The sequence below is a fragment of the Pipistrellus kuhlii genome, unplaced genomic scaffold, assembly GCF_014108245.1.
Source record: "Pipistrellus kuhlii isolate mPipKuh1 unplaced genomic scaffold, mPipKuh1.p scaffold_m20_p_2, whole genome shotgun sequence".
NCBI classification, from domain to species: Eukaryota; Metazoa; Chordata; class Mammalia; order Chiroptera; family Vespertilionidae; genus Pipistrellus; species Pipistrellus kuhlii.
In genome coordinates, this window is record NW_023425515.1 from 121,801,967 (window position 1) to 121,822,631 (window position 20,665).

The following is a 20,665-nucleotide window of genomic DNA, read 5'->3' on the forward strand; positions in this document are numbered from 1 at the left end:
GGATTGACATACTCAAGAGCATCGTTTGACCTCCATGTTTCAGTTAAAAAAAAAAAAAAAAAAAAAGTAACACCGGCTGCAAGGGCAAGCAGAAGATGGAGGGTCAACCTAACTGCCATTTAGGAACCAGAGGATGAGAAGGGCCCTTACCCACCAGCAGAAAGAAGAGTAAGCAGGCCAGGAGCCCCTGCCACTCAGGGAGCTGTCCCAGGTTAACAGGCACCACACTAATATCTTCCCTCTCCCCCAACTCTGTACCTCCACTTCCCTCTGTCCAAGACAAACGGAGGAAAAACTTCCCATAATCTCACTCACATCGAAACCAACCACATTAGGCTGATGCAGGTACACCCAAGGCTGGGAACACCCCACTTCTGGGGCAGACAACAGCTCTGGCTCTATAGGAAGTGAAACATGCCTCGGGTCATGGCGTTGCCTACAACAGGATTCTCTTCCACTCAGACTTGCTGCTGAGGCTGCTATGCACGTTATGCAGCAAACACCAAAAATGTAAACTCTGTCAAAGCCTGGCAAGCCCTCAGCTGAATGGACCTCTACTTACCCTAAGTGGTGCCATCAGAGATGACCTCTGCACGCAGCCCCAGGCAGCAGTTGTCAAAGTTGTAGGAGGCCAGACCTATATTTCTACTGTCTTACCCAAAAAACCCACAGCACAGTGCACAGCCTGTCATTATGTAATAATCTAAAGCAGAAATTAAAGGTCTCGTAAGGCCCAGTCCAGAAGCGGTAGAACCACAAGTGGTGTGAAGGATGCAGCCTCAGGATCAGATAGTAACACTCCCAGCTCAGAGTCCCCGAACCAGGGCATAAAATGCATATCCACACCTTTCACTGTATCCAATCACAAACATGTGAGGACGTCTGCTATGTACAGGCATGTGCCAGCTGCTGGGGGAAAGAAGTAGGGAGGAAACAAGATAAATAAGACCCGGTGCTCTGCTCTCGAGTTTATAGTCTAAAAAAGGTGCTGAGCCATTTGTACAAATCCTTCAGGGATATGGAGTCGGTTATTATCTTCCATTCAGATACTTGGAAATGTTTACTCATTACTCTATGACTAAACTCAAAGAGCTATAATGAACTGCCAGTGACTAAATGCCGAGGCACTTTATGAGTATCATTCTGTTTGTAGATAAGCTACATGAAAGTGTTCATACACGCACACACTAACAAAACATTCACAGTCAGCTGTGCCTCTAACCTGTAAAACACTCTAGAAACTAGGGAAGGAGACCAGAAGCCTGGAACATGCCTTCACAGACCCATGGCTCAGAGCACAGCTGCCCAGCTGTGTCTGCCCTACCATGGGGGGTCAGCTGGAAGGTGTATTCAGACAAAGGGTTCTGTAGGTGCTCTATCTCCTCTTCACTATCCACAGAGCTCTTCAAGTGCCAGTTGAAGCAAACAAGGATGGACAGTTTATTAAATAAAATATCAAAACTCCTTCCCAAAAGCATAGTCCAATAGTGAGGCTGCAGCCTGGCCAAAATGAGAACCAAGTGGCTTTAAGTTCTAAAGCTGACATACTCTAAAGATCGCTCATTGAGCTGGTGCAAAGCAGCACAGAGCCCTGCTAGCATCTCTCTGCCTCCCTGTCAGAGCGTGTGAGAGAGGTCAGGCAGTTCTCACTTGAGGTCGGCCCTCCAGGAAACAGTGCCCAGAGCAGGTGGCACCAGACACTGGCCAGGGCTTTGGCCCCACTAACAATAGTCATACAGGGACACGGACAGTGATGACTCTCGCACCACGTGGCTGTGTGCACTGATGTCATACCCTGCTGAGCTATGAGAAGTCTTTATTCAAGGTCCACATTATGCAAGCGAGAATCCACAAGCAAATCAAGAGCTCTCATGAGAAACAGCTTTTCAGAAAACTGGAAGTAGGAAGCATCATTATTATGTGTGTCCCCCCCAATTTATAGGCCCCAAAAAGCACATCAGCTCCTAAACTACAGCTTCTCTCAGCCCCACCTCTCTGGCCAAAGGGGCAGCCTGGGAGGTCCTAGCGACACAGAGCACCTCTGGGACAGCAGAAAGGCAAGGGCCTCCGGCACAGGCCTGTGCGGCTCTGGCCTGCAGGCACCGTGCACTGCAAACACTGCAAGAAACAAAATTTCTCTAAAACTGCCTTATTCTACTCAAGGGCTTGGTGAAATAGAGGAGGAGATGCTTTTGAAAAAGGTAGCTTTGGTTTAAGTTTCCACATGTGCAAATTCAAACAGGAGTTTCCAGTCCTCCCCCAAATACCACATCTCTCCTACTTGTCCAACTCTAAAGCAGACGGAGAGCCACTCTGCAGGCTGGTGAACAAACAATACACAGATGATGTGTTGTAGAATGGTACACCTGATTCCTGTAAAATTGTATTAACCAAGGTCACCCCTATAAATTCAATAAAAAAAATAAAAACAATGTTATTAATTTTGATTAGCCACCTACCATTACAATTCTATGTCTAGTAAAAGTTCTGTTAGCTCTTTTATAGTACAAAGTAGGTAAAACATAGAACTAGCAGGGAGGAAAAACACCAAGGTGCTTACATTCTCACAGCAGCCCGTCTCAGGCACACACCATGAACGAGCCAGCCTTCTGAGCACTTCTGTTGTCTCTATTCAGGGCAGCAGGCTTTGGCCACAGCAATGGAGGGAGGGCACCAGAATAAGGAGAAGGGATTCACGGCTTGTTGATGGCTGAAACCTATTTCTGCTCAGCACTCTAACCAGAGCCTACCACTGAATCCCTAGAAATAATCTTATCTAATAAAGAGGGAATATGCTAATTGACCATCACTCCATCACAAAGATGGCCGCACCCACAGCTAAAGCCATCTTTGTTAAGCCATAAGGAGCCTTAACAAGCAATCAGCAGGGACCTGAGGCTATGCACTCCCCGACCCCCATAGGGCTTGACGGGCGGGGGTGGGGGGTGGGGGGGGTGGTAGATGGGGACCTCAGGCCTCTCACCCCCTGCCCTGGAGCCAGGCCGGGGGACCTCAGGCCATGACCCCAACCCCAGTGCCAAGCCAGGGGACATGAGGCCATGTCCTCCACCCGGCGGGGCTTGATGGCTGACCTTAGGGTTCGCTTGCTGCCCTGGTGCTGGGCTAGGGAACCTCAGGCTACTCCCCCTGCCCCAGCACCAGGCTGGGGGACCTCAGGCCCGCGTCCCCCCCACACACACCAGGTGGGGCTTGACAGGGGACTTCAGGCCGCTATCCCCACCCCAGCACCAGGCCAGGGGACCTCAGGCTGTGCCCCCTGCCCAGTGGACCTTAACGGGGGACCCAAGGCTGCACCACCCCCACCTGGCAGGGTTTGACAAAGGTGGGACTGGCTGGATCTGGATCTAGCCCAATGGGGGTGGGTGGGTGGCCAGGTCTGGGTCTCACATGATTTTGAGATGCATGTGGATGGGCGGGGACTTGACTCTGGGTCCCATGCCCCAGACTCTGACAGGAGAAACGTTTTCATATACATTTTACTAATTTTCTTTCATCTCTAACACTTCTATTATAGAAAAAGGGAAAATAGCAATATTAAATTATTTCCTCTAATTAATCTCCCTTTAATGTGCACGAATTTCATGTACTAGGCCACTAGTTCACTAAAAAAAAGGCTCAGTGAGAAGTTCCCTGTTATTAACACTTGCCCTCGGGGCTAGCCAGGATCCAGACGTTTAAGTCAAAGAATGCATTAAATTTTTTTTTTTTTTAATCAAAAACCTGGTCATTGAAGCTGGCAAATTGCTGTGAGCACATAACTTGTCTGAAATCTAGTTACTTTCAAGTCGCCATTCGATCCTCTCAGAATCCTGAAATAAAAATGTTCCTCTGCTCTCAGTGCCAGACCTGGAATAACACTTTCTGACAGAATCTGGTACATGCAGAGTAATAGCTGTCTAATCACGAAGGCTGGCTGGCTAATCAAGTAAAAAGCTTTATCTTTCTAATTTAAAACTAGTACATACCTCAGACATTTAAAAATATTCACTTGATTCCCCCCTCCCCGTCCCCTTTCCCCCAAGCAGCCTTGAGTCAGTGGTAGGGCAACATAGGATTGGGCGGGGGTATCAGGATGCTGGTGCTCATGGGCCAGGCCTGTTCCCTTCCCATAATCCTCCCCACTTCTCCGCCATTGATCCTGTTCTGTGCTTCCAGGGCTGGAACAAGGGGCAAAGCAGCAAACTCTGAGAACACAGCTGAGAGTGGGGAGAGGCAACAGGGGAAACACAGGCCTACACTTTCCCCACTTCAAGGCCGCAGGCTGTGAATGTTGGCAGAGATGTTTTATGTGCAGAGAAACAAAGAAAAGCACAGCACACACTTCATGTTCATTCATGTACACCTACAAAGTATTTAGCATATCAAAATGTTTTGTCTTCCTCTTTAATTTAGGGTATTTTTGCATAAAAACACACACAAAAATGGATAAATTGGTCAAAATTTCTGAGAGGGCATGCATCAATTTCTTTTATAAAAATACCATAAATATACATGCAAATTTGCTTGCTATATCTCTTGAAAAAAAACTTTAAGAAAATAAATAGTAGCCCTAGCTGGTTGTGTATAGTGTCAGCCAGCAGACTTAAAAGTCTTGGTTCAATTCTGGTCAAGGGCATATGCCAGGGTTGTGGCCTGATCCCCAGTAGGGGATGTGCAGGAGGAAGCCAATCAATGATTCTCATCATTAACATTTCTATCTCTCTCTCTGCCTTCCTCTATGATCAATAAAAAGGAAAACTATATATACATACATACATACATGGGAGTGGTTAGGGAGTTATCAGGCTGGCAGGCAGAAGTGGTTAGGGCAATCAAAAAGGCAGGCAGGCGAGTAGTTGGGAGCCAGAGTCCTGGATTGTGAGAGGGCAATCGGACATCCCTTGAGAGGGTCCCAGATTGGAAAAGGTGCAGGCTGGGCTGAGGGTCACCCCCCTGCCCCTGCGCACACCTCTGCTGCACCCTCCTATTACCAGGCCCCTGCTTTGCACATACACTTTGTCAAGAATTAATTACTTCTCCCAGCCATTCCATATACAATTTCTTGACAAAAATTCTTCACCTAAAGGAATGACTGCCAAATGACCAGAAACTGGTGAACATTTGTTATAGAATTTCCTACACGACCAAAATGATCATTATGTCCAGCTCAGCAAAACTGTGCTCCTATGTTCTGTCAGCTGATTTGACATCGAAAAGGTAGTCTTTAAATCAAAAGTAAATCAGAAAATTCTTAACACTTAAAAGTTAGAATTTTGGTACTTCCTTCCTTAATTGTTCTTTTTTAAAATATATTTTATTGATTTTTTTACAGAGAGGAAAAGAGAGGGATAGGAAGTCAGAAACATCAGTGAGAGAGAAACATCAATCAGTTGTTCCCGCACACTCCCCACTGGGGATGTGCTTGCAACCAAGGCACATGCCCTTGATCAGAATCGAACCCGGACTCTTCAGTCCACAGGTCAACGCTCTATCCACTGAGCCAAACTGGTTTTGGCTTTAAGTGCTCTTTTTAGGCATTAAGGGAAATGAGCTTAAGAGTTCTACGGTAATAAAAAGAACGAAATTATCCATGATTAGTGTATGCTATGTACGCCCTAACCCATGAGGTCTAAACTTTTATTATTCCCACTTTACAGATAAGGAAGCCAAAACATAAGGGTTAAGGGACTTGTCCAATGTTTCACAGCTAATAAGCTGCACAGTTTGTTTTAAACAAGAGCAGTTTGCCTCCAAAGTCCACTCAGTGGCTCTTGGCTACTACACTACTCTGTCACAATACCTGTAGTGTTTTACAAAGCTAGCTATTCTCACCTGACTGATGGCCACAGAAACACTGAAAAGGCAAATAAAAGATTTCCTTACTTTGAGAGTAAAAGCTCTGGCTAAGCTACAAGGTAATTCACAATCATTATGAAAATGTTAAGCTTATTTAGGCTATTAAGTAGATTGTGGTGAGGTTAACTCAATATATCACACTACAAAAGCAAAGATGTAACTGTCATTTAACAAAGTAAATTATACACCAAATAAGAAGAACACTATTTGATTTTTAAAAGAAAAAAATACTTTAACCACTGGGGCCTTAATGACCAAAAGAGTCTAAGAAGCTCAAAAACACTAATAGTTGATGTCCAATTAGGCATCATAGTCCCCAGGGACATCCAACGGTATGTCAGAATCCAGAAGTCACCTGTAATATATTTCAGCAAATTAGTTTCCAGCAAAGGATAAAATTAACAATGTGGTGAATTTTTTACAAAACTAAATGTATTCAATGTTTAAATTCTAAATAAGTCTTTCCTTCTGTTGTTGAGAGTCCTTTATTAAATGCAATACCAAAATATAATAGTGTTTTTGTTGCAGTATGCTTCTCAGCATATTTAAAAGAAGTTAGAAACTCTGTTTATCCAATTTTTTTGTTCTACTGGCTTTTAAAGTTTTGGAACTCTAGGAACCAATCAATGGGCAAGACAAGTAAGTCACCCTTGGAAAAAAACTAGTTAATAACCTGCCTAAAGAACTATTTTTTTTAAGTCCCTTAAAAAAACAGTAGATCAACAATTTTGGAAAATATTTCCACTGAATAATTCATCATAAAAATGCAGAGTAAGCTGTCATCCTCAAGAGAGCAATATAGTTCTATCAAAGCCAGCAACACTTCGGCTAGCGGTTCTCAAAAAACTTACAGTGGCATTACTATGCTAATGTTACCTATTTGTACTGTAACTCTAGATCAAAAAAGCAGATGTTTAAAACTGGATAAGGCTGCTCAAATTTAACACCATTATCTTGATAAACTTTCCCTACCATACTCCTCCCTACTTTTAAAACATTACCCAAGAGAAACAAAAGTAATTTTAAGGATCTTTCTCAATGTAATAATGTAACCATTCCCGTTACAATTTGCATGGCGAAGGCTAAGCTTTAATTAACTATATAAATAGAAGTAGTTAAGGATAGAAAACACAAAACAACACCAACCGTAAACAAAACACCCTAACAGTTTGTTACCCAACTTTAAAAAGGGCAGTTACAACTGCCTGTTCAGTTGAAAGCCTTGACCAGCCTCTGCTTAGCTGGGATAACAGATATGTTCACACACTAAGCATCAATTCTGAGGGCTTGTTTCACTAAATCCCAGAATGGAAGTATATTTAAAGGCTTGTTAATCTGATCAACAAACTACATATGAGTTTGGCCTTCATACTACATGTATATGGCCTTCCCAAAATTGGGGGTAAGTCTACCCCATGCTCCGGACAGAACGCCTGTGCAGTTCACCGTTTGCCCTTTCTGGTTTTCTTCTGAGGCTCCCAGCTGGAGATATACGGATATTTGTGGTCATTCATGGTGGGTGTAACAATCTGGGGAGTGTCTCCTCAAGACAACACAAAGAGCCAACAGTAAAGGGAAGAGCTTCCTTTGACTCAAAGGCTTCCTTCCTGTTCCCTGTCTTAAAAAAAACAAGGCTCCAAACTTCTTCCCTTAAAGGAACTGCAACGAGAGGCTGTCCTCACGCCAATTCTGGCAGCACCAAAGCTCATCACATCTACCGAACAACTCTGAAGGACATCACATAATCCACAACTTTCAAAAGAAAGGGTAAAAGGCACAAACCAGAGGGACACACATGGACACAAGGACACACACACACTCACACTCACAGCAGAGTTGTCTCACCACCGAAGATCAGAAATACTGGGGATTGACCATAGTTTGGTAGTTGTAACAGAATGCTCAGAAACAAAATAAGCTGACTGAGGAAGCTTTAAGCCAACAGCTCTGGAAATGTCATTTCTCCACCCCCATGCCTACATACTTATTGTATAAAACAGCTGTATGCCTGCAAGAACAGCTTAAAAATCACTGGGTCCTGAAAGAATACATGATGAAAACTAATTGAAAAGTTCACAGTGCCCCGCAGCCACATGTGAAAACTGCTGCCCTAGTGAAGGAAGGAGGCAGGTAGAATGTCTAAGGACCCAGGCTCCCAGCTAGCTGATAATGACCTCGGGTATCTGGAGCTGGTGGCTGTCTTATTTCACTTGACACCTTCAATTCTCTCATCAGCCACTGCAGGCAAACTGAGCCTGCCGAGAACAGTGACCCTGTCCTCCCCAGCTTTCCCAACACGCTGACAAGAAGTAAATTACAAGCAACCCATTTCAGCCACTATAAATGTTACCTACTTACTCTATTTGACTCTACAGTTAAGTACAGTTGGGGTAAATCTGAACTTTAGAGCCTAAAAAAACAGGTGATCTACTGTAGCTCTCCGTTTTACAGATGAAGAAACTCCGATGGAAAAGGATTATGGCTAGCTCAAGGATCTCTAGACCAAGATAGAGGCAGAAACAGGAGGCACACATTCTTCCTACCCACTTCATCATGCCATCATGTCTACGCAGAGGGGGTACAGGAGCTGAGGTTGGTGTCACCACACAGTTTAAGGGCTAACGCCGGGAACTGTGGTCCTCAGGACGTCAGCATCAGGTGAAGGGATAGGCATGTCCCCTGCATCTGGACAATTTAGGTAATTCCTTTCCCCTCTGCGGACACTCACGCACAAACAAATAAGGAGAGGCTTTATGATTAAATGCACCTGGCTAGCAGTAAGAGGCTTTTTCTAAAAATGGGAGAGAATTTATTTAGCTTTCAGAGGCGTTACTTTCACAATACACACCCTTAACACAGGAAGACCCTGTTAAAGTTCCACAGGGTAAAGTTCAATAAGGTAAATATTGATATTTAGGCTGATTTTATGAGGCTCTCAAACATTAATTTTGAGAAAGTTCATGGTTCTGAAGATTTGCATACATGATCACAATCAAATGGTAAAATAAACCAAAGGACAACTTGTGAAAGTGGGCATTAAAAACTGGCCTATTACACTAGACCAGTGGTTTTCAACCTTGGCTGCACATGAGAATCAAGTGCCAACCACACGAGATAGCCACCTTGGCCAGTCAACCTGGTCAAGCTTTGAGATGACTACACACACAGATTCCTAGTCTTCACAGATGAGGCCCCAGACATTACAGAGAAGAGATATGTCATATCTATTATACTTTGCTCTGTCCAAATTCCTGACCCACAGAATCCATGACATAAGAAAGTGGTTGTCTTAAACCACTACGTTTTGGGGTGATCTGTGTAGCAACAATAGTAACTGAAAGACAGGGGAAGTACTTAAAAATCCCAACGTCCAACTTGCTCTGTAGCCCAATTAAGCTAGAATCTCTAGAGGCAAGGGGGACCCAGGCAACTATTTTTAAAGCACCCCAGGTAATTCTAATATGCAACCATGGTTGAGAAACATCTCTAGGCCTATGCTGTCCAATGCAGTAGCCATCTGTCATATGTAGCTATGTATTTAAATTAAGAAAAATTAAATTTAAAATACAGTTCTTTGATTACATTAGCCACATTTTAAGTGCTTAATACTCGCATATGGTTAGTGGCTACCATATTGAACAGCAGATATACAGAACATTTCTATCACACAGACAATGCTATTGGACAGTTCTAGTCTAGACCAGTAGAACTCAAAGCTTAGTCCTGAGCTAACAGCATCACCTAGGAATTTGTTAGAAGTGCAAATTCTCAAGCCACACACCAGTCCTGCTGGGTAGAACCTTTTTGGGTGGGACTCTCCAGATGATTCTATGCACTCTCAACTGAGAAAACAACTGCTCTTGTTACTGCCCATATAAAATATTTTTTCCCGCCGAAACCGGTTTGGCTCAGTGGTAGAGTGTCGTCTGCGGACTGAAAGGTCCCAAGTTCGATTCCAGTCAAGGGCATGTACATTGGTTGCGGGCACATCCCCGGTAGGGGGTGTGCAAGAGGCAGCTGGTCGATGTTTCTCTCTCATCGATGTTTCTAGCTCTCTATCTCTCTCCCTTCCTCTCTGTAAAAAATCAATAAAATATATTTAAAAAAATATTTTTCCCATGACCTATCTCATACTTATATCTGAAAATTATCAACTTTTAACTCCATTATAATGAAAGAGAATAGTTTATCTTGCCATAAAATTTCAAAGATGTTTTTATATTAGCAAGCTTGTTTGAGAAGAAATGCCTTTCAATTAGCAAAAAAGTATGAAAAAGTTTCATAAGGATGCTCTCAGTTATTTATAATCTTTATGATAAATAACCTTAAGATTCAAAAATATAGAAATGGTTAAAAATTATAAAATTCAACAGACTATATTCAATTATTAAAATCGCAGAGGTGGACAAAGTAGGTTTACAGATATAAGTACACAAAAAGGAGTTTATTCTTAAATTATTTATTATTGTATTATTTTCCATGTGAACAACTGTAAACCTACATTTGCCCACTCCTATAAAATTATAGAAACTATGTTGCATGACAAAAATAAATAGGAGAAAGGCAAAACTAAATTATAACTGCAAATATTTGCATGATATGAATAAAGACAATATGAAGGTAGAGGAAAAATAGGAATAACTGATTTGTTAAGTTTGGCAGGTCAATGACAGCTCTGCCCCTACATTAATTTCTGCCATGCTTCTTATAGTTACCTGTGCAAAAACAAAGTATCTAAGGAAAAAAAGTTTAAAAAAAAAAAACACCAGACACACACACACACACACAATAATTATGTTTCAATGTGAAAAGTTCATGCCAAGAACATTGGGTAAAATAGTCCTACTACTTTATCAGTGATTCACTGAACTGTTCACCTCATAGCAACACGAAATAAAGCCTAGATTCAAGTAAATGATGAAGCTTGGACTAGGTGTCCTTCTAATACTGAAAGTCTACCAGGATTTCCCCTATCTTCTTCTTTAAACTTAAATCCTACAATCAAATATAATAATTATGCATTTAAAAAGAAGTTTAGAGATGTAAAAACTTGACTCCCTGTGTTTATTTAGTTTCTTTCTAGGTTGAGTGGTAAAAATGTCAAATAAATCCAACAATTATGTGTTTCTCACATTTTCTTCTTACATTTGCAAGTCTAAATTCCCAGAAATATTTTGTTGAGTGATCTTATTGGGAAAGAAGATCCCACCTAAATAAACTCTTGACTGTTTTAATATGTTTTCACATAAATTTTAGCATTACTTCCTCTATTGACAGTTCTGTTGCTAGTAAACTTAATTTCTTACATTGTCAAGATACAAAATCATCTTCCTGAGTACTTCTGTATGTCTTGGTGTCTCTGCTACTCTGTTTCCGTCCTAGGTAATGTTCTCCAAACTCATTAGAATATTAAATGCATTAACACCTTCTCAGCTCTAGCTCCTGGTAAGATTTAAGAAAAGATAACTGTGGTTGGATAACTCTGAGAAACATTGAGGTCTTCAAAAAGCCTACAATTTGGGAGAAACTTATACCTGTAAATCTTAAAACTCTGAGTGCATGGCATGTGCAATTCTTTTGAAAATTGAAAACAATCCAAGTTATACACTTATCTCTAAATAGATTTTGATAGATGAAGGCAAATTAAATGGTAAGACAATAAACTGGTCAGTTTGATAGCATTTTGAAAAATTTTCCCAGCCCAAGATATACCGTATACACAGTTTCAATTAAGAATTTCTGAACTAAAACATCTGCAATAGTGACACAAAAATAGGATTTTTTCAAACTCTTCCAACTTTCTGTACTGACTAGAAATAATTATCTTCATGAATTGAGAGCTGCCTGGGGCAGTTACCACCTTCAATTCTAGCATTTTCATTTGCTCTGAAGAGAATCATTATTTTTATTTCTATTGCTGAAAGTTAAATAAAAGGGAATTTGATAGACTCTTCTAATAGAAATAAAATTTTAATAGCAAAGATCATATACAAAATATTTTCTGTATGCTGGGCATTCTTGAATCTAGGCGCTGAGAACACAATAATAAATCATAAATAGTCTTTCCCCGGAGACACCCAGGATCAACTGAATATAGCAACACCTGAAATAGACCCTTAACATTAAAGATAGAGACCCACACAAACAAAACAATGCATTATGGGCAGAGAGAGGGGTGAACTACATAGGGGAGTCTATCATTAATGTCCTCAGAAAGAGGGCAAAAATACCACAACCAAGGAACAAGAATAGGATGCTACTTTTTTAAATTAGGGGAAAAAAAGAGAGCTCTTGAAAATTAAAAACATGATCACAGAAAAGAAAAATTAGGGTTGAAAGATAATGGAGGAAATTTCCCAGAAGGTAGAACAAAAAACAAGAGATGAAAAGTAGAAAAGAAAAATGAAAAGTAATTAGATGACCAGTTCAGGAAACCAACTCCATATCAAAATACGTGTTGTAGGGAAGCAGTGAGGGGATGAAGTGGGGTGACCAGAATGAATAAACAGGAGAATTTAAGATGATGATGATGATGATGATGATGATGACTATTATTATTATTATTTTAGAACAGAAGGACATGAGTTACCAGGATAAAAAGGCCCAACTATGGCAATTTTACATACAAAAAGATGAGTGGGGGTTGGGAGGAGGAGGAATTCAGAGAGGGAAAACCTAGGTTACACACTAAGATTTAGAAATTCAAATAGCTTTGGACTTTTCAACAGAAACACCAGAAGATAAAAGACATTAGAGCAAACAACATCTTTAATTTGATACCCATCCAAACTATCAATGAGGTGGGTGGGTAGAACAAAGATATTTTCATGGTTTTAAAAACACTTTACCTCCTCAGCACCCTTTCTCAGGAAAATAGTAAAGGAGGTACTCTATAAAACTGAGGCAGTAAACCAAGAAAGAAAAGGGAAACAGAAAAACAAGACGTTCTCAGAGAAACAGATAAGGGGAATCCTCAGAATGATGTGACGGAAGCCTCAGGAAGGTGGCTAAACCAGGCGGAGAAGGCCATCAGTTCATAAAGGAGCATGTAAGAAGGGTCAAGGAGAAGTGTTTCTAAGAAGATGAAATCAAGAGAGTACTTGATAGGTTTGAATGAACTGAAATGAGGCAAGGGGCAGATAAAGTAAATGCTGGATTAAGAATAAGTACATAGAAAAAGTGGCAAGTTAAAGGAAATAGAAATAGTTGTTAACTCCAGGGAAAACAAAAAGTTCTGTATAGAAAAGATAGGAAAAGAGATTATATAAGAGTACATGGTTCAACTATAAACAGTGTTCTATTTGGTCATATAAATAATGTAAACACTAAATACCGATGCAACCAAAATTACTATATTGGGAAAATAAAAAATAGAAAAAAATTGGGGTGGGCTGGGGATAGAACATAGAAAAAGAATAAAGAGAGAAATCAAACACTAGCACTACCAGCATGTTACTCAGAAATATAGAGGGAAATTCCAAAAGAATGAGCTAAAATTGTTACATATGGCTGCCCCTGGGGAAAGAAATGAAAAGAATTATTTTTTTTTATCATAGCATTTATAAATTATAGACCTACTTTATACTTTCAACTATGTATACTGATTTAAATACACAAAGTAAAGCCCTGTACTTTTGCACTGTATTTTTGCAAATTACTTATTTCCTCTTCTCTCTCAATTTTTAAAAGAACATATCCTTAGATGATGATTAAAAAGTTTTTAATAAAAAAATAAATACACACACACATCCCCCCCATATATATATATATATATATATATATATATAGTGGGTAAAAAGTAGATTTATAGTTGGTTATATGGAAAATAATACAAGAATAAACTGTTTCACAATCAAACTGTAAACCTACCTTTGCCCAAACCTGCATATATATATATATATATATATATATATATATATATATATATATTAAAATACATATAAACAATATATAAGTATGTATCTGAAAATATGCATGAAAAACAAATGACTGCAGTTATCTTTATTTTTGAGAGGTGAGGGGATGGGAAGAGTAGGAGTGATAGCAGGGGAGAAAGGAAGACTTTTCACCATGTGTCTCTGTAGACTTTGATTTTTTAACTATAACCCATTTTGGCAAATTAGGAGTTCTCATTCTATTCCCCCTTCCTGAACTGCACATGGCCAGCATAAGTGCCACCTGTCTTTGCAGGGTGCGAGACCCTGGGTCGCTTCCACAGCCCCTCCTCAGTGCTCCACCACACTGGGAACCTAAGCGGCACAGGTGTTTGCTGAGCTCCTGCTTTGAGCCAGATGCTGCTTAGAGGCACCGTCACAAAGGTAAATAGGACAAGGTAGTTGCCCTCAGGGAGCTCACAGGCTCAATGAGGAGACTGAAGAGGAAATAAGTAATTTGCAAAAATACAGTGCATGCAATGAGCAAAAGTACAGTCTACATAATCTACCACATTGTTTTTTAATGGTTTTTCCTCCCTTTTCCCACATCTCTCAAAGGTGAGACTCTCTGCCAGGCCCACAGTTACTGGGCCTATAGTTACCTTTGGATCTCCTGTGCCAAGTATGGTGCCATATGACCTGAACTTCATAAATGTCTCCTGCATAGTAATACAACTGTATTTTAAGAAATAAATTCACATGTCTTAATGTTTCAGAACAGCAATGGTATACACACCAACTATTAATCTGAACCTCTGCAGTGTATTATAACCTTAGAATATCGGGACCAAAACAAACATAACCTCAGAAGCCCTGCGATCTTTTAGTCCTCACCATGTGGTCTTGGCTTTGATTCCATAAAGTGCGAAAATTGTGAAAGCTAAGCCTGTTGGTTTCTGTTCCTGGAAGTCACTTGTTTTACTGGTGAGATTCAAAACTTTCACCCAGTAACTTAAAACTTTTACTTATGACTAATACATTCATAATTTCTTACGATTTTCAAGAAAATGGCACTTCTCAATTTGATACAGGTTTGCCAATATTACTTTAAATACTTCTTAATACTTCAAATATTGGTCTTCTCAGTAAGGAAGATAATATTTTTGCCTTTCCCTGAGCTCTATCCCAAAACAAATGATAGAAATAACTTGTAAACATAACATGAAGCACTATCGCAATTAATCAACCCAGAGCCCAAGGGAGGAATTGTTTCTATTTTAAATGCACTGTTGCTTTAAGGGAAAACCTGGTGGAGAAACATGAAACCAAGCTGCATAATGAAAATCAAAATGCATTTGGTGTCTCCATCCTTGCAACACAGTAATCCTAACCTACAAGCAACACTGTTGTATTGGCCCCTCTCAGTTGGTTTATCAATTAAATGACTGGTACCCAGGCGGAACTCCACAGAAAGGGCCCATCGACCATTCAAAGCAGAAGATCTGTCAGAAGAATAGAACAAGAGAACACCCATATTTCAATGCTATTCTTATAGCTTCAGAGAAGGGGCTATTCCAATAAGCAAGCAGATGGATAAATCCCAAAAGCATCCCACAAATTTTTACTTAAAAGATTCTGATTAATAACGGCAGTGGCCATGAAAGCCCTCAAAATGACCAACTGATTATTTAGCATTTCTAATCAACTGTCTACAGTTGTAATTTCCACCCAAATCCCACAAATAAATATTTCTTACCACAAATGATAAAACTTCATCTCATTAAGCAGTACCTAACAGTAGCATTCCTTGTGGTTAAGTGACAAGGAACAGGTGCAAGGAACCAGCAAGGAGAAAGACGGCAGCTACATGACAGCAGTTAGAATATGCTACCTGTTTCCCAGACTGCTTTACAGAACCTCACACCCAACAGAATTTTTTCTGAAACCATAGAAAAATATCCAGTTTGGGAGTGGGGTGGTGGTGATATTTTCATGTACTCAATGAGTTTACTTACTTCCCATGAAATATACAACTACACTGCTAAACATGTATCTAAATTACTATATTTAAAATGTATCTAAAAATATTACCCTAGGATACATCCACCACTTAAAAGTATTTAACACAACATTTTAAATACAACTGAGCTATTTACTATGACCACAGCAATCTGCTCTAGGTAGCAAAATGTTTGCAAACTTGCTTGCTTTGGTACAAAAAGAGCAAAACAAAACAAACAAAACACCAAATCTTACATCCTGATAATTTCTTCCCCCAAATTTAGCAAAACTGTGCCTGAACACCACATGATTATAGAATGGAGGCAGTTGCTTCTTTTAGCAATAAAGTAACAAGTCCTACTTTCAGAGTCTTCATTGAAAACCTCTGAAGAGCAAAAATCACTAAGTTGTAGCGCATCAGTCAACAGGTGATTAGGAACACAAACTCATACTGATGTCCCTAGACCTAGAGGAATTAATTTTGCCAAATCTCCCGGGTTTTTTTTCATTCCTATATTTTGTAAGCTTATACACTGCTATATTGAATGAATTCCAACCTTTTTCTTCTCAGGGGGCTTACCAGAAAAAATGCCAAATATTTAAATTATTTTAGGGCATTTTCCCATACTGCTGGGTGGAATAGAGCAGAATTAATAAGGATCCAACAGTTACAACTTTTCAAATGCAAATATGTTGCCCTCTGGTAAACGCAGCCCCCTTTTAGACATTCCCCCCAGTGTCTACACAACTAGGACAAGACTTTTGTTTCCTTGAAAATCAAAAACTTCGCATATTCCATTCAGGCATTATCTCAACCCAACATCAGCACCAAAAAGATTTTACATGGTCCAGGCCTCAGCCTGGATCATACAGGACTGTTTTTGTTTTATTGTGGGGGTCTTCTCTCCTGTTATACACAAAGTACTGTCACATGAAGGAGACAGTGCAGCGGTGCAAAGAAAGTGGGGCACTGGGTCCCGCGAAAAACAAGGTCTTAGGGTGGTGGTCACCTGCCCACTCTGGCCTCAGTTTTCTTATCTGCAAAATGTGGCTGTTAGACTAATCATCTTTAGGATCCCACCCATGCTGGCCCCTCTCAGTCTGGGTGCCTCTAGGCTTGGGCCTGCCGGGGCACAGCTGACTGGTGCGAGCTCTAGCCGGGGTGCCGGCCCGAAGCCGCTCCAGAAGGGGGGGGGGGGGGGGGGGGGGGGCGGCAGGGAGGAGAGGAACTTGGACTTGCAACAGCTTCAGACAAGAGCGTGCGACAAACTTGAAGCCAATTCCCCTAACAATAGGAAAGAGACTCCCATTTTCCTGGCTCCAACTTGGGGACTGACTGCGAGGTCAGGTCCTCGTCCCGCCCTCTGTGCGCCCGCGTTACCTTTCTCCCTGTTTGGTGTTGGAAGGAGGAGGGTGCAGGACCGTCTGGTTCCCTTCCATCTCCACCACGCACTTGGTGCTCAGTTCCAGTTCTGAAAGCAAAGGCAACACCGGCGTTGCAAAGTCGAGCATCCCGCCGGCGGCGCGGGCTACCCCGGGAGGCGGCCGAGCCGGACCCCGGCGCCCGGGGCTGCACAGCCGGTGCCGGTGCGGGCGCCGCCTCCGCCTCCGCCCGGTCCCCGGCTCCCCGGCCTCCTCCTCGGCCGCGCGCTCCCCTCCCGGCCCCGCCGCTCCGCAATCTCCCAAAGTTGCCCCCGCCCTCCCCGGCCAGCCCCCCGACAGAAACGCGCGGAAAAGCTCCTCACCTCGCCGGTTCATGGGCCGGACCCGGACGGCAACTTTTACCTTCGTATCCGACATGTTGGCGGCGCCCGCGCGGCCCGAGGCGGCCCCTCACGCGCCGCGCCGCCGCCGCCGCCGCCGCCGCGCGCCCCCCGAGCGCGGCCGCTGCTCCGCCGTGAGCTCCGCCAGGCAGCGCCGAGGCGCGCGGGCCATCCCGGGGGAGCGCGGCGCGGGGCACGGCCGCGGCCGGGGAGGGGCGGGCGGCGCGGGGCGGGGCGCGCGGGCGGGCGGGCGGGGAGGAGGCCGCGCCGGCCCAGGCGCCTCTCTAGCCGCGCGGGCCCAGCCGAGCGCGCAACACCGCGGCCCCTCGCGGCCGCCGGGGGCCCGGCCGCACCGCCATCTTCGCCGCCCCGCCCGCGCGCCCGCCGGGCCCCGGGCTCAGGAAGCCCGGCTCGGCGTCCTCCGCAGCCGGCGGGCCGGGTGATCACGGGGCCGGGGCCGCGGGAGTCCGGGGAGGGACGCCTGCTGCCCCACCCGGGCGGGGCTCCCGGACCGAGGCTGCACCGGCGTGCACCCGGGGACCGCGGTGCACCCGAGGCCCCTTCCGGGGCCGCTGTCACCGCAGACCCGGGGCCGGGGCGCGCCGGGCGGGCAGGCCTCCCTGGGAACCCGATTGCGCCCGAACCCAACGCCGCGCGCCCGCCCCGCCGCTCCCCGCCCGCCCGCGCCTGCAGCGCCTGCAGCGGTGTTTTCAGATGGTTGTGGGGAACCGAGACTAGAAATTAATCTGTGCATCGACCACCTGGAGCGTGTGTGCGTGCGTGTAGTCGTGCTTTCGCTTCCTTTCCCTTTCCTTCCCTTCTCTTCCCTTCCCTTCCCTTTCTCGGCGGTGGGAGGCATGTCAGTGGGCCGGGAGGGTCATTAACTCTTACATAAGAATTTAATGGCCGTGGATTCTGTTGTCCTGCCAAGTGCAGACGTCGCTGCCAGGGCGGAACTGGGTGAATCTGATTTATTCTGTTTGGTTAAACAAGGGCTCGTAGGCGCCATGCGCCAGGCAGGCGCTTTGAGGCGTACAGAAGTGTAAAATCCAGAGTTCCGTTCGGGGGAAAACCTTTCGGTTTTGTGGATATGTAGAAACTGAATTATGCACAAGTTCGCCAAAAGTTATATTGGGGGCTCACTGTGTACGACGTGCTGCGGAGGACACGCTCAGTCACGAAGGAAGTGATGCCTTCTGTGCTGCGGTAGGGAATAGCCCAAAGTCAGATAGGATGCCAGGCTGCAGGTGGTATGAGAGAGGTTCGGTTCTGTCTGGAGCAGGTGCCCATTACGGGCTTGACTTGAAATGAAGCTCAACGGATGCTACTTCTGGACCCCTGTCATGTGCCAGGACCAGCTAATTCAGTCCACCTCTGAACGGGTCTGTGGCATCTACTTCCTCCACCCAGTCAGCTAGTCAACAAATGTGTACCCAGCACCTCTGATGTGACCAACACTGTTCTAGGTTCTTGGGATATATTGCTGAACAAAAGAGGCAGAATTAACAGCTTCCTGGGGCTAACACCCTAATCCTGTGCCTGTGTCCTCACATGTGGGCTAATGTGACATACTAGCTGAATTTCTAATTTTATCTCTTCTACTCTTGTCTATATCTCGCTTCCAGATTGATTTTTCACGAGTAAAAATTTATCGTTTAATTATACATGCTACTCCATTGTTCAGGAAGCCTTCCTGGTCATCTGAGGTATCCTATTCATATTAGCTCTTCGTCTCCTGAAATACTGCATTTCATCCCAAACTTTTTCACGAGCAGGATTCCTTCCCTGTAGTAAGCCATTGGTCTGTAGTTTCCACCAGTGTAAAATGTAGAGGGTTGAATTGTGTCTCCAAGAGATACCTTCAAGTCTTAAACACCAGCACCTGTGAATGGGACCTTATTTGGAAATAGGGTCTTTGCAGGTATAACCCAGTTAAAGTGAGATGGGCCTTAAATCCAATGACTGGTATCTTTATAAGAGAAAGGAGAGAGAGATTGGAACCCACGCACCCAGGGAAGACCACGTGAAGATGGAGACAGAAATTAGAGTGATACAGCTGCCAGTATTTTCCAGGAAGAGGCAGTGGAGAATTCTTCCCTACAGCCTTCAGGGGGAGCAGAGCCCTTCTAGCACCTTGATCTTGGACTTCTAGCCTCCAAAACTGTGAAAAAATAAATGTCTGTTATATTAAGCCAAACAGTTTGTGGTAATTTGTTATAGCAGCCTTAAGCAACTAAGGTAGGACCCTAGCCAATTTGGCCCAGTGGACAGAGCTCAAGTTCACCAAAAGCCTGTGGACTGAAGGGTTCCTGGTTCGATTCTGGTCAAGGGCACAGGTCTGGGTTGCAGGCTCAGTCCCCAGTAGGGGGCCTGCAGAAGGCAACTGATCTGATTCTTTCTCATCATTAATGTTTCTATTTCTCCCTTCCTCTCTAAAATCAATAAAAATATATTAAAGAAAAAAAAAAGAAAAAAAAACTAAGGCAGAAATTGATGTCTTTGCCTGTCCCTGACCCATCTTTGTTCACCTCCTCGATCATTCTCTGCCATATCATGAAAGCCTTGTGTGCCTAAGAAATTTCAACTCTGTTCTGAAGGCACTGGAAACTAAATGAAGGCTTTGGTTTTAGAGACAAGGTTTGGCGCATTCTGAGGAATCTATACTGATAAAAAGGGTAACATGCTAATTAGACTGAACATTTTCCAGACATCCTACTGGACAAAGCCACATTGGCAGGGGCCAAGGCAGAGGTAGTTAGTGGCAACCAGGCTGGCAGGGGAGAGCAGTTGGGGGCAACCAGGCCAGCAGGGGAGGGCAATTAGGGGCAACCAGGCAGGCAGGTAGGTGAGTGGTTAGGAGCCAGTGGTCCTGGATTGCGAGAGGGATGTCTGACTGCCAGTTTAGGCCCATCCCACAGGTATATCTATACTGATAAAAGGGTAATATGATAATTCAACCAGATATCTTTCGGACAACCTTCCGGACGTTCTTCCAGACAAAGCCATGGTGTCAAGGCAGAGGCAGTTAGGAGCAATCAGGCCAGCAGGGGAGAGCAGTTAGGGGGATCAGGACAGCAAATGGGTGAGCGGTTAGGAGCCAGTATTCCCATATTGGAGAGGATGCAGGCTGGGCTGAGGGAGACCCCCTGCCCCGCCCCCGCACAAATTTCA

The 20,665-nt window shown here is 43.7% G+C and overlaps 1 protein-coding gene across 21 annotated transcripts in view; it reads right to left on the reverse strand.

The window, feature by feature from the left end:
• KIF13A (kinesin family member 13A) overlaps window positions 1-17,680 on the reverse strand; it is a 202,674-nt gene extending 184,994 nt beyond the window's left edge. For 13 of the 21 annotated variants that reach the window (XR_006742136.1, XR_006742137.1, XM_036448091.2 and 10 more), the window contains exons 1-2: window positions 17,477-17,661; window positions 17,113-17,203 (exon numbers count right to left, since the gene is read on the reverse strand). Coding sequence is in view for 19 of the 21 variants with exons in the window: in XM_036448091.2 (XP_036303984.1) it covers window positions 17,113-17,203; window positions 17,477-17,531 (146 nt within the window). In the remaining 2 variants the exon portion in view is untranslated. Of the gene's footprint in view, window positions 1-17,112; window positions 17,204-17,476 lie in introns of all 21 variants that reach the window. The other 8 variants (XM_045584301.1, XM_045584299.1, XM_045584303.1 and 5 more) reach the window with 3 other exon arrangements.
• Between the last annotated feature and the right edge of the window lie 2,985 nt (window positions 17,681-20,665).